This window comes from Piliocolobus tephrosceles, chromosome 1, assembly GCF_002776525.5.
Source record: "Piliocolobus tephrosceles isolate RC106 chromosome 1, ASM277652v3, whole genome shotgun sequence".
In the NCBI taxonomy this organism is placed as follows: domain Eukaryota; kingdom Metazoa; phylum Chordata; class Mammalia; order Primates; family Cercopithecidae; genus Piliocolobus; species Piliocolobus tephrosceles.
Genome location: NC_045434.1, coordinates 150,458,555 through 150,473,658, shown reverse-complemented (window position 1 = coordinate 150,473,658; position 15,104 = coordinate 150,458,555). Strand labels below are relative to the sequence as shown.

The window sequence follows — 15,104 nt, the reverse complement described above, 5'->3', positions numbered from 1 at the left end:
GCTCACTGCTGACTCCGCCTCCCGGGTTCAAGCGATTCTCCTGCCTCCCCAGTAGCTGGGATTACAGACATGCACCACCACACCCGGCTAATTTTGTATTTTTCGTAGAGATGGGGTTTCACCATATTGGCCAGGCTGCTCTCAAACTCCTGACCTCGTGCTCTGCCCGCATTGGCCTCCCAAAGTGCTGGGATTACAGGCATGAGCCACCGTGGGTCGAGGTTACTTTTCTTCAGCGAATGAAAGATAACACAGAGCATGCTTTCATTGACACTCCATGTGTATGCCCCACTTCCTCCTTCCTCCCCACACCAAATTTATTTTTCTCTCCATTCTTCTATTCACCTAAATCTGTCAGTTACTGCTGTTTAAAAAAGTATAATCTTGGATTTCATATCCAGATCGTTGGTATTCAGTTTCTAAATTTATAATATATAAATGTGAACTAAATACTTTTTTGAAGAAACTTATGAAATCTTGTTTATGCCAACTTTTTGGCATCACAACTGAGCTTAACTGGTTTCAAAAACTATTGCCAAAAAGTTTATGTCAGAGGTTAGTGGCCAGATGCTATTTTAAATCCAATTGTGTTTCTGAGCAAAATCATAAGTAGTCTCAAAGGCATGAGACTCATAGAATTTTTTTTTCACTATGACTCACACAGTTTGCAAACATAAATTTGGTGGGCTATGCTTCAGATAGGAGGGAAAAAAATCCATTATCTTTCTACTCTTCTCAGGAAGCTTTTTTATCATTGCTTTCAGCCAAAAATTTTGAAGTAAGACACGATGCAAAATTTGTTATTGTCTTCATTATATTTGGGCCTATATTCTTGACTGTAGTAGTCAGAGGAGGCTGAACTCTGGGAACAAATAGACTCAAACATACAATGACGCAACAAAAAAAAGTTTGGTTCCCACTAGCCTAAAAGTCCATAATAATTTAGTTTAGTGAAAGGTGGGGAGTGAAATGGGGTAGGAGTAAGGATATTCTGCTGCACAGAATCATTCAGGGGCTCACATAATGGCAGCTTTGTTATCTTCAACATGTAGATTTCAAGGTCACCCTGAAAGCTAATGGGTTACTATTCCCATTAGCTAGAAAGTAAAATAAGCATAGCAGAGCATGCGTGGGAAGTTTTATAGGCCATGCCTGGAAGTGGCTCATGTCACTTCTGCTTACATTTCTTGCACTAGAACTCAGTCACAGGGCCAAAGCTAACCCCAAACGAGGCTAGACAATGTACTACAAGCAGTAGGTGCGGGAAGAAGGTGAAAACATTATTCGATAAATTACCTTTACCCCACTGGATAATCTAGAAAATTCTATCAGGACACTGAATTCTTAGAATTACACAACTTGACTCCTAAAGAATTCACAAATCATCAGCTGTTCTCAGTACAGAACAACTCATGAGAGACTACATCCTCAAGTGAATTACATGGAGCTTCAAAGTCCTTTTGACATCCACAGAGAAAAACAGAAGGGTTTGCAAACCCAATATGCCCACAAAGATGAAACAGCATTAACAAATGTAGCATTTCTGAACTTCAGCTAATTACTGCTATACTTCCCTCCATCCTATTATGTAAATGAACACTAGCTGGTTATACGAAATGTGGAAAACACTCTCAACATCTGTTCTAGGATACAGAACACTTATTTGTTTAGACTAGGTCAAATTATGATTTATTGCAGAAAAAATTAATATGCATTAGGCTACTATGTCTCATATCACTTAAAAATTTATACTTTTATCTAAATTGCTCACCTAAACCTTTAAACAACTGGGGAGGATGCTTAAGATATTTTTTCTTTATAATTGCCACCAAACTGCTTTTAAGTTCTTGGTAGACTGAATATATATGGTTCTCAAGGCATTAAGAGTAGAGTAGTGAATCTTATAAACACGGAACACACCCACAGTGCCCTAAATAAAATTTTGTTATCGTCTTTCATTTTATCTATGAAATACACAACTGTTTAATGCCCCTGGCACAGTGGGCATTTTGTTTTGTTTTTATTTGTTTGTTTTTTGCACTGCTGTTAACTTTCTGTGTAGCAGCAAGTAGGCCAACTGCATGATGCTGGGATTTCATTATGTTCACTATTAAACAAAAGCTCTTATTTTAGACAGCATGTGAACAAACCTATTTTGGTGCAGCATCGTTCTAAAGGATTATTTATTGTGATTGTTTTCTCTATTCACTGGGAATCCTATCTTTCTTGGTTCTGCACTTTCAGTGTCAGCCATTCTGACAGCTAGCACCTGTGCACATTCTGGTTATTGAAATAGTTTCTTTTAATACACAGTGATCCTCTCTTCTCATCTTGCAGAGTTTACTATCTTTCTAAAAGTCTCCCTAGTTTACACAGTTTGTTGAGAATAATTAGGTTCCTTTTTCAATTTATATGAAAGCAGGCTAGTATAGTGAAAGCAGCCTCAGACCTAGAATTAGGATTTTAAAGTTTCATTCTGATCCCTTACATGAATTAATTTCCAAAGCTACCTAATTCAAATGTGTACATCTATCAGATGAAGAAATTTGGCAATTTTATGAACAATCTTCAACTGTAGAATTCTAGGTGTGCATATTTTATATTTATTTATTTATTCAATCAACATACATTTATTACCAGTCACTGTACTAGGTACTGAGAGTAATATATATTTTATTTATTTATTTTTGAGACAGAGTCTTGCTCTGTTGCCCCGAGCTGGAGTGCCATGGAGCAATCACGGCTCACTGCAACCTCTGTCTCCCAAGTTCAAGTGAGTCTCCTGCCCCGGCCTCCCAAGTAGCTGGGATTACCCGTGCCTGCCATGACGCCCAACTAATTTTTGTATTTTTAGTAGAGACAGAGTTTCGCCAAGTTGGCCAGGCTGGTCTCGAACTAACCTCAGGTGGTCCACCTGCCTTAGCCTCCCAAGAGTTTTCCTTTTTAAAGAGTTCACAGGCTACAGAGGAAGGTTGATATGTAAACAAAATGCTATTTTCTAATACTATTGATATACAAAGTCATTGGCCTTGCACCAGTCATTCCTGTTGTTTTAAATGTATTATGACGAAGCTCACAACCAATCTTTAAGGTGCTTATAATTGTCTCCAGTTTTTTTATTTTTTATTTTTTTTTTATGTAGGAAAGCTGAGCCTCTGACACATTAGCTAATTTTCCCAATATTCCATAGTTATAAGTGACTGAGCTAAGATTAAAACTCCTGTCTACCTGATTCCAAATCCCATTTTTGTTATCCTCTTTCACACTCCATTGCATAAACAGAATTTCTACTTCAAGGTTTTCTGAAATTTATGTCTTCATTACTGTACTTATTCTTCACATGAATTACATTTTAAAGGATGAAAAGTTTGCCCAGATTTGCCAACAATGCATAAGAGAACTAAATTATAATCCTTATTAATTTCTCAAAGAATTCACAAAGCAAAAGTCTGAGATTATCCAGAATCATTTGACACTGAAGCCAAACAGTGGCTTTAAATCTTTGCTCCCTGCCTGTTAGGAGGTGAATTCACGCAATCTCTAAAAAGCTTAAATAATTATAGGAAAAACATCAGAATGTCAGGAGTAGGTGGTACCAGAGAATGATTCCTCATTTTCTAAATGGGGAGATTGAGACCTAGATTTAAGTTTTTTGCCCAAAGTTGTATAATTCGTTAAGTAACTGAATTAAAAACAGAATTCCGATCTTCTGCCTTTCTCCTCTGTTTTATTTTCATTATCCTGTAATACCTAAACTCATAATTTTATCATCTAGCAAATTTTGATAAAGCAGTTGTGCCCATTGACTTATAGGTAAATATAGACTGAATAATTCAGTATATTTGGTGAGTGATTATTTGGCAATCCATATATTTAAAATGTTTCCAAGGTGACTGAATAAAATTCATTACAAATCTTCATTATATAGATGTCCTTCAAAAGTTGGTTTAGTATCACTATACGTGTGAGTAGAAATAAGAGGAAAGAGAGGAGAGGAAACAAATAATATGGCAGTCACAAATAAATTAACATTAAATAAATGTAATATAATAAATGTAATTAAATACATGTAATGTAAATAAATTAAGATTAAATAAATGTAAATAAAATAATATTAAATATCATTAACATTAAATAAATGTTAATGAGGGTGAGAAAGACAAATAGAGAGAATAGATAAATAAGAAAGAAATGAGTGAAGACAAGCTAGCAAGCTTGAATGTACAAAGGATGTTTCCCCACAATTTGGATGCTTTTGTTCCAAATTTATCTGCCATAATTCTTGTACATACTGCTATTATTTATACTATTTCTACCATACTGTTCCCCAATCATTCCACTTCTCTCCCTTCACACACATATACACATACACAAAACATGCAAACATGTGCATTGTCAGACATAAGCATATTTGGCAATTCCTCTGAAGTTTAATAATGATGATATGGCAAAGACCCAAGGGGATTAATTCGGTGTCGTTCATTCTATAAATGGCTCTCACATATTGGTTTAAAAGCATTCAATCCATAAATTATCTTGCTTAATGTACTGAAGCAACACGTTTTTTCTGGAAGCACAGAGGAAACATGCTGAAAAAGCTGGATTTAGATAAATACAGGTTATAAACTATATGTTTGTACTGACTACAGTAATGTTTGAAACTTCTAGATCATTTTGAAGAGTATATTTGGCAAAAAGCACCCTGCGATGATTTTCAGGGTTTTGTCCTTTGACTGCTTATTAGGACATGAATCTAGAGGACTACACCATCACAAATGCACACATATGAGTTATATATAACACACACACGTGTGTGTGTGTGTGTATATACATGGAGAAAGAGATTGAGATTTGTCGTTGTTTGTTCTCTCCTGACTTTGACTTTATCCCTTTTTTTCAGTTTGGCATGGAGTCATTTTCAACCCAGAGTATTTTACCCTGTTAGAAATTGCTTTCTTACTGTGAGCTCATAGTCAAACTCTATTATACATATCACTTCATGTATATTTTTTGAAGCGATGATTGCCAACCTAAAAAGAACTACAAACAAAATAAAATAAACACAGGCTCCCATCTAGCAAAATGTTTTCCTCCCATATTAAAGGTAAGAAATTGTTTTATTTTTCACTTTTAGAAAAAGGAGAAATAATAAAAATATGCATATTTCATTACTACAGAAGCGTGTTGATGTTCCGTGAACAAAAGGCAAAAGATCACTGATAGACCCTTAACACTAAAAATCCTCTTAACAAAGATAAATGTATGGGAGAATACACTTAAGTTAAACTGGATATCAGACTCATTAACTAAAAATAGTCTTGGCACACTAGTCATTAATTGAACTATATGTCTAACATTTAAAACAAAGGTCCAATTATGTCTCCTTCAATAGAAAAAATCATCTATTCTTTAACTGCATGTTTAATGACAGTTTTACTTCAACTGAGGGATTACAGAAATCATAGAATTAAATGTTAACTTTTTACACCATGAAAGTCTGAAGGTGAATAAAAAATGTCTAATTCTTAGTTTTTTTTCAATTTTGTTGTGTTAAGAATTATTTTACTTAATATTTTTCGGGTGATTATTCATGTTTCTAATATTTAATGTTCAGTACTTTTTGGAATTTTTCTTCATATTTCTTAGCTCCTCATATCTCTTTTGGCTGTCATTGTTCTCAGTATTATCATTTTAATCTCTTCTCTTACTCTTGCCATGACAAAACAGAAATCTTCCAAGTATTCTTTGTTAATGTAAACAATACAAATACTTAAATTCATGTGTTTAATATTCGGATAACCTCTGAGCAGTTCTATCATCTCAAATGTATTCTTTTTTCATTATGAAACACTGGATCTAAGTATGCCTATGGAGTTTCACTAACTCTCACCTCATCTGGTCCTGCTTCCCTCCACAATGCTTAAGTTTCTTTTCTGTTTTGTTTCTTGGTCTAACCCAGCCCATTGTACCTGACTAAACAAACAACATTCTGTCCCATAACTCTTATGAAGCTAAGCAAATGATGTTTCTTCTGTCTGGAAGACCGTTCTTTCCTTATTTTTTTTTTTTTTTTATAAAAAAAGAAATCTGTCAAATTCAATTCAATCCTTTAAACTCCATCACTAAGGCCTCTTAGAAGTTTTCAATGAAACCCCAAGGCTACATTTGGTGTATATTTTATATCCTTGCATAACACCTTATGATTGGTTTATCAAAGCACTTGTCACACTGTATTAAAACTATGGGTTTCTTTTGTTTTTCTCCTTTCCTGGATAGTGAATTTTGAAAAACAGTAGCTCTGGTTGTAGCACCTTGATTCTCTTATAGTAAGCAGTAAGTAAATAACTAACTGAATATATAAATGGAGATGTACCAAAGTGTGTCATGATTAGAGATGGAATAGGAACTAACACTTTATTTAAAAGACAACTATATGCCTTTTTATGCCCTGAGTTGTTTCAAATAAGGGTTAATTAGCTTAAAAAGAAACATAAAATACAGCAGAGTATCCTAAATTACAAGCAGATATGAAAGATGAAGTAAATGAAAAGTAAAGTTAGGGGCATAAAATGGATCCAGAAATAAAACACTAAGGTGATGCCTATGAATTCAAATAACGCTGTTTTCTTCTAGTCCCATGATAGTATCTGTGACCTACTCAGACTTTGAATACCGAGATTTTCCTTTTATTCAAGGTGATGGCCATTTGTCATCTGCAATTTCTTCTAGTCTTAAGTGTGACATATTGCCTAAACTGCCCAAGGTTTTGGAGAAAACTTTAGGAATAGCCTTAAAAAACTGGTCATTTCCCTAGAAGCCTCCTCCTCTTACTCCCTAGTGGCTTCTCATTTCAAGCTTCCATATAATTGTACTAAGTTATACTAATTGGAACATTCAATTCCACATGTTTGGAGCTAGTTATATTGGAAGATAACGTGAATATTTGCATAAATGAATATGTAGCAGATGCAAAATAATGCACAAATATGTGCCTGTAACTTATTGGATAAAGAATTTAGTTCACAGTACACCCAGAAATGACTTTGCTATTTATTTGGTCATAGGAAGAATTAATCAACTCTATTTTACTGAAAGCATGTGTACAAAATAATTTCTGCCACCAAATAAAATGGTCAGTATTTAGGTCTGACTTTCATGAGTAAAAATTGAAATAATGTCTAGAGCTCTTTTCACCTTAGTCTGGTTGGCTCTTTGTTTTTTTCCAATTAGCAGCTCTCTTTACTTACATCTGTTTTGTTCTTGAAAATCAGGGCAATTATTAAATGTTTTACTATCTCTGCATCTCAATTTTCTTATCTATAAAGAATGGAAATAGTGCTGCTTCTCTCTGAGTAAAAACAGTATGCAAATTTCAGGTTATCTTTATTGAATCCACCTGGAAATTTTGGGGAGAAAAAAATAGTATTAGAAGTATATTAGTCAAGACACCATCTACTAATTTTCCTGGGAGAAAAAAATTTAATTGTGAGGCAAACCTAATATCTTTTCCTGATTTTGCCTAGTAGAATGATTCACCTGAGGGACTCTAATCTGTTTAACCCTTTATTTATTCAACAACTATTTTTGGACACCTTTCTATGGACCAGGTACTATTTGAAGTAACAGGAACGCATCAGTACATCAGTGTACAAAGGACAGCAAAATCCGTTTCCACATAGAGCTGATGTTCTGGAGTCAGTTCACTTACATTCACATATGTGTATATATTTGTAACATTTACAAATTTACAAATATATATAAATAATGTATTATTACCCTGAATTTACAGAAGTGATAACTGAGAGTCAGAGAACTAAAGTACCTCACCCAAGGTCTCAAAGGCCAAGTAAATTATGGAAGAGTAAGTTATCCGTTAATAATTATAGTAAATTATATCTAACCATAAGTCCCACATTTCCAAAACTGGCACTCTTAACTGGAAGAATACATACAAGTAGAGTGGAAAACAGATGGCCTCTGTCACAAGACTAGGGAACCCCATTCATTTTACTATTATTAGTAATCTTCATATTAAAGGGGCAGGTCTTCCATTTCTTGCTGATTCTTATCCCTTGGATTCTACTTTACTACACAGATCTGTATTACTTGATTCATCACACTTTCTGATTTTTTCAAATTCTATACTTCACTTCTAAAAATCAGCTTTTTGATTTTCACTCTGATCTTCCCTTTTCTAACCAGATTTTTCCTGTGTCTTGTTTTTGTTGTTGTTTGTTTTTCAATTCAATTTAATCCATGGGCTTTCTGAGACTCATTCATTCTTTCATTTTGTAATTTACAATGACAACTATGAACCTAGTGTCCAGTAGGCTTCTGCTAAGAACAGAACATGAATGTAAATAAAATGGGAATCTGTCCAAGTCTAAATCCACTAGTTCCCTTTGGCTTAGCTAATCAAATGTTTCAATTTTTTTTCTTGTGTGTGTGTGTGTGTGTGTTTACATGTGTCACAAGCTTTAGTTATTATAATTTTCATGATCTCTTCTCATTATTTTAGTTTTTAAAAAAGTGGACAAGAAATACACGCATACAAAAACACATATGGAAAAAGTTACAGGTAAAGACATGGAGAATAAACACCTAAGATCCCGCTACTTAGAAATAACCCATTGTATTAATGTTTACAGATTTCTTTCCATCTGTAGTAAGGCTTTCTGTGAATAACTCAAAATGAACTGATTTATTCAACCAACCAAAGAGTTCGATCTATTTAATCAATTATATATTCAATTATATCAATTACCTCACCAAACTGCTATGTAATTAAATTGAATAAAAATCCACAGTGACAGGCATGATGTTATTTATTGTATATGCATATTTTCTGTATATAGTGAATGTGGCAGATGTATTAGACAAATAATAAAACATTAAACATTTCTAACTTTCAGGGAACCTAAATCTTCTCAAATTGACTTACCACATAACTGAATCTATCAGAATTTATGAAAATGTATTATATTTCATCTTGAACCCCATTTGGGAAAAGGGACAAAGTTTTTCTTCAAATTATAACTCAGGAGCCTACTGTAATTCCATGTGTACAATCAATATTGATTAATAAAGATGAAAGGGAGGGCCGTCTGAACCTGGCATGATACTATCTTTAGGGAATCTTCAGGTTATTAGGGGATGTGCAGTTCCATGCTGGTAACATAGACCACTGTGCTCAATTTTGGGCTTTGACAAACTAAAGTTTGTTCAGTAGGCTTTGGCTACTTTCCTCTGGGAAATCAGCTCAGCAAAATCTAGAAGTAGCTCTCAATTTTTGACTTTTAAAGGGCCAAATTCACAAAATTAACACTTTGCAAACCTTATCATAATCAGAAACGTTTTCAGACATACTCACAATCACATTTCCTTCACACCTGAGATATCATTTATATATGTGTGGCATCAAAATTAAATACAATTAGTAGTAAACAAAACCAGTATTAAGCACAGTTTTTCATGGAACATTTGGAAAAGGGTGAATTATCAAAGGTATGATTCAGGGAGAAGCAAATGACAAAACTGATTGTTTAAAATCATTTAAAAATCCTGTTGGGTCTACTTTCTTAATATGAGACAAGTTAATATTATGTCTGCAACAACATGTTGACTTATAACTGTACTTATCTACCTGAAATTTATTCTTAAAAACATAGCCTGTCATTATTTAAAAAGCACTTCCCTACTGTTTTAAACCTTTTCCCCTTTTTCCTGCTGTTTTCCCTCTTAAGTTAAAGTGATTAACAAAGTCTTCTTCTCTACCTATTCTAGAGTCTCTGACACCCTCATAAAGCCACTAAAGCACCTTTGTTAGCTGGATGGAATGTCTTCAGGCTCTACCTCAAATGTTCCAGCTCCCACTTTGTATCAGAAGAGAATTCTGCATGGCTCTTTCACATTTCTGCACACTTTGTAAGCAGAGACACTGACAGCTTTTGTTCCTATCTTTTCAGTCTTGGAAGACAGAAGTAGTTCTCCCTATGGAGTAAAGGGCAGATTTGTTTACAATCCAGTTTAATAAGGATAATTTCTCCCTCTATGGCAAAGGGCAGGTTTGTTTGCTGACATTATATATTTTTTAAAAAAGAGTTTTCTAAAGCTCAGGGTGCTTCAGCTGTGACATAAACCCACTGTGTACAGTGGTCACCTAGCCCCTAGCCCTCATCACCTTGTAGTAACTGGGTCTTAAGGAACTGATGCAAGAAAATGACAATACTCTGACTACTTCTATTGCTATGAGTAATACACTGCCTTTTGTCTTTGTCCTCTGCATCCATGAAACTGCTGTAGACTCTTCAGCATTCCTGGTATCTGGTATCCCCAGTTTCTGTTCTTTTGCTTTATGGATAGACTCTCGTCTATGTATTTAGTTCCTTACTCGTTTCTGCCTCCTTAAGTTAACTTTCTTGGTCTAAATTTCTTACTTGCCTAGGGAAAAGAGAATCTGATTAAATAAGTGGCAACAAACTAAAGTCAGAGGAATAAAAAGTGTTAATTCAGAAACAATGGTGGCTTATATATGGAGTATAGGTCCCATGCAAATCTGTACTGCAGCTGGGTTTTCAATTTCATCCCTATCAGAGACATCATTTTAAAGACCTATTGGGTCTTGGAGTTCAACAGGATTGCTGGGCTGGGTGCCTTGTTTATTTGACATATTTTACTCTGCTTTTTCATTTCTTAGTGCTTGCTGCTAAAAATATTCTTTCCTTAGTAGATATATGTCTCTCTTCCCTCCCCTCCACTTCCCAAGCCCTCAACCCTCAAACAATAAAATCAGTATACACATATTCAGAAAAGCATGGCTAGTGATAAATGACCAGGAATTTTTACTTGTTTGTTACCTCTTATTTCAGAGAGTTCCAGAGGGATGAGCAGTAGCCCTCTGCAATAAGAGTCCTGAGAATCAGTGGGAACCTGTTAAAAGTCAGATTTCCAGGCCATACACTCCCCACCCCAAGGATTCTGATTCAAAATGGCTGATGTGGGCTGCAGGAGTTTTCCATTTTTAATGAGTTTCTTGGGCAATTTTGCTACAATTTGTTTGCAGAACACTCCATGAGAAATCCTACTCCAAAAACTGCCTCCTGACTTGGTATCATGCACATTTGTGCAGTATAATAGAGACAGTTCAACCCCAAGTATATAGATTAGTCACTGACAAATGTTAGTTGATGACAGTGATTTGCTCTGGTGTGCAGCTCACCTGTTAGGATTGTTTTGAAAGTTATTTTTTGGTCCATGAGACTGAAAGACTCATATTAATATGAAACAACTGCTGATTAGCTTTAACGTTTCTGGATATATTTGGAACAATTTCTTCTGATCTGTGGCATAATACCACATGCAAATTATTAGCAAGGACCATATACAGAAAGACAAGTAAGTAGAATTTTAAAAATGAAAACTATAGTTTGTAAATACTTTGGGTAAAATACAATTATCCCAAAGGTATTTTATTTGAAGAAGTTAAACAGTATGAACATTTTTTAGATAAAGATTTAGGGGAGATTTTTGAAAAGTAAAAATGTAAAAACAGTCATTGCTGTTGAGATCATAAGATATACAATAGGATGTTACCGGAAAATCATCTTATATCAGTGTGGTGGGAGCACTGAGGAAAAGTGTGTAACATACTAGCACTGATGGTTCTGCAGGTATCCAATTTATATTCTAACTTCCTAACAACAATGCTTATGGAAAAATTCTTTCTTCACTTTTTTTTTCCCAAATGAAATAGAAATAAGTCACCCAAGTAACAGAAGTATCACACTTCAGCTCTTTTCTTTGAGTACAGACCAGTACACTTCATTTGCATCAGGTTTGATTGGGAGTTACACACTTAAATTTAGTGTTAGTGCACTTCAGGTAAAGCTCATGAGGAAAACACCAGCATATGGCTACAGTGCTTTTGAGGTAAGGACACCACGGTTTAGAGTGCCAGAGACTAGGAGAATATTAAACACATTTCACTCTGTACATCAAACTTAATTATTGTGAGTTTACCTGGGACTATTGTTACATTAAACAATTTAACCAACATTTCAGCATCTACCCGTCTTCAGTGTTAGTAGGTGATTTTTACCAGTAGTCCACCTCTTAAAAACAGCAACACAAATTTCAGTCAGAATTTTTCAAGGTGTTTTATCTTTTCTCAGAACTTATCTTGATAAAAGGTGATGACACTTACAGTTGACAACAACTTTTACTTTCCTCACATCTGGGAATGACACATCATTTTCCGCACTGCATTCATATTCCCCAGCCTGGTCCCTTGTAATTCCATAAATGTCCAAATATTGTCCATTTTCAAATGGTTTTGCTATAAAAAAGAATACAGCATGTTTAATTGTAGCTGCCTGAGGCTTCATTCAAGTAAAACAACAATTTCATGACTTCCTACAAGATATTGCTGACAAAACAATTCCAAATGAAACTGGGGAATTATTAAACCTTTTGTTCTTCTATGTTCAGAGGGAAACTCAGAGAAAAAAGCAGAAGCAGAACAAGGTATATTGTAACAACTATTTCCCCAGAACAGGATATACATGTGTTCTTTTTAATTGATTGTGGTCTTCTAACCTCTTCACACATCAAATAGACTCTGCACATTTCTGTAATTGAGTTCAACAACCTCTGAGCAGTGTAGATGAAATTCACTAATATGACTTGGTACATATTGACTTTTCTACTGTATGAGCTAGCAACTTGACACTTAACCTAACTAAATGTTGCTTTTCTTCTGGGGGAAATCTCCTACCCTTATTCAAGGATTCAAGTCAGATGTCTTGAAAAAAGTATAGAGATATATTTAACCATTGCTATATTTCTGTTTCCAAAATTATTCATGCTGCCAAGAAAGGTACAGTGTACACACTATATATAACTCACCCAATGAATCTTGGAAAAAATCATTATGACTCTCTAAGGGTTAAGTGTTCATAAAAGCAAACTAAGTTATCTTTATTTTTAAATATTCATGGGAAAACATTCTATGTGACCAAAAATAGCAGCAAAATAGAAATACAAAGATGTAATAACAGATGAAAGACTACCCACAAATGAATGAGATTTGAGAAAATAAAGTCTCCTTTGTTTAATAATGGAATTTTTGTTTATTTGAAAGCATTGGATCATTGAGCAGGATCCTAATTATCAGAAGTATGGCAAAGGTAGAATAAGCCTTTGTGAATTTCAAGAGAGACTCTTCCACCTCCTTGCATAGGCCTTGAAAAAAATCACATTTCAGTGCATATCAAAGGGAATTGTGGAACGAAGCAATGCTACTATTAAATTGTTTGTTTTCAGAGTCAATATTATTTTTATCTTCCCCTTTCTATCTTGCCAAAACCATTGTAATGATATAGAAGTTGGAGAACTAGTAGAAGGTTCATTTTAATGAAACAAACAAAATAAATTTTAGTTATGGCCTTCCAAATTTAAAGTCCATTCCAATTATTTTCCCCCAACGTTCCCCCATGCACTTCTGTGTCTGGGTCTTTATTAACTGTGGCATGGTCTGCCCTCCAGGTAACTATGAGTTTGCTAATTGAAACCTTTAGTGTTTAGAATATATATGATTACATCATTTTTCCATTTATCTATCTAATCCTAGTTGTACAGAAAGGGAATGTAAAACTTCTGAAGTGGTAGTTGGCTCTTTTTGTCTTATTTTCACTATTGTAATGAAGATACTCTAAGCTTAAATGTGTCTGTAAAACCTACTGAAATATATATATATAAACTTCACATCCAAGAATTTTAAAAATAAAATTTAAATTATAAAGTAAGGATGGTATGAAATATAAATTAAACTATGAGGAGCACTGATATACTACATCAGGTACTTTAAGCCATTTATTACTTACATTCACCATGAATCAGCACTCCCAAAAGATGTGTTTTAAGCATTCTATTGTTTTTATACAAATAACTTTTTTTTTTTTTTTTTCAGACTCTCTGATCTCACTCTGTTGCTCACGCTGAAGTGTAGTGGTATGTTTGTGTTTCAGTGCAACCTCCGCCTCCTGAGTTCAAGCGATTCTCCTGTCTCAGCCTCCTGAATAGCTGAGATTGCAGTTAGGTGCCACCAAGCCTGGCTAATTTTTGTATTTTTAGTGAAGATGGGGTTTCACCATGTTGGCCAGGCTGGTCTCAAACTCCTGACCTCAAGTGATCCCGCCACCTCTGCTTCCCAAAGTACTGGGATTACACGGGTGAGCCACCATGCCTGGTGGCTCTTTTACCTGAACTCATTCTTGCTCTGTTCTCATCTGATCTTACCAGACTTGAATTCCAGATTTGGAACTTAGAGTTGCTTGCCCAGGATCTAAACCCTGTAGTTTACTAGTTGTCTGTAATTTGTTTGGCTGCCTCACTGTTTTTCTGTTGTTTGTTATTGCTGCCCTTTATTCTCCTTAGAAGCAATTTAGCGTAGCTCTGAGCCAATCCTGTCTTCAGATCCCCTTACCCATCACTCCCCTACCAAGGGGAAAGGATTTTGGCATGGTACTTTAAAATGCAAAGCAGAGCATTTCCATTTATACATGCAGTATAACTCAATTTACCCTGTCAATGGAGGAGAAAGACAAGGCTAAAGGGGTATAGAAAACTAAAGACGTAAGAATCATCACTAAAACTATGACTTTGCAATGTTTATGAGGGATAGGTACTATCTTAGATATCTATTATAAACCTAGACCTTGTGATATGTTTTTAATTCCCCAGTGTATCGCTTATAAATGTAGATGAGATATAATCACATTGTGATATGACTGCCTTCCAGTAGTCATAGGTTTTGCCATTCTCCACCAGTGCAGCAACAGTCTCTGTTTTGCTCATCTCTGTTTCCTTAGCTCTAGCGTAACGTGTAAAACATCCTATACTTTATAAATGCTTATTAAAAAAATTGATTAATTTAATAAAGTCCTGTAAAGATTGAGCATGGGGAATCTAAACTAAACACCTACATCTGAGGAAGTTGTCACTTGTTTTTCAAAGTCATGAAGAACGAAAAGAACTTTAAGAAGAGTTGCCATTCTTTCTGACATCTTGAAGTGAGAGATGGTGGCAGGGGTTAGAACAGGCTCTGG

At 34.9% G+C, this 15,104-nt stretch overlaps 1 protein-coding gene across 2 annotated transcripts in view; it reads right to left on the bottom strand.

Moving 5' to 3' along the window:
* NEGR1 (neuronal growth regulator 1) overlaps window positions 1-15,104 on the bottom strand; it is an 896,443-nt gene that overhangs the window by 278,931 nt on the left and 602,408 nt on the right. The window contains exon 4 of one of the 2 annotated variants that reach the window (XM_023209450.3): window positions 12,203-12,334. The exons of the other annotated variant lie outside the window; for it this stretch is intronic. Within the exon in view, the coding sequence (XP_023065218.1) occupies window positions 12,203-12,334 (132 nt within the window). The remainder of the gene's footprint in view (window positions 1-12,202; window positions 12,335-15,104) is intronic. 2 annotated transcript variants of the gene reach the window in all.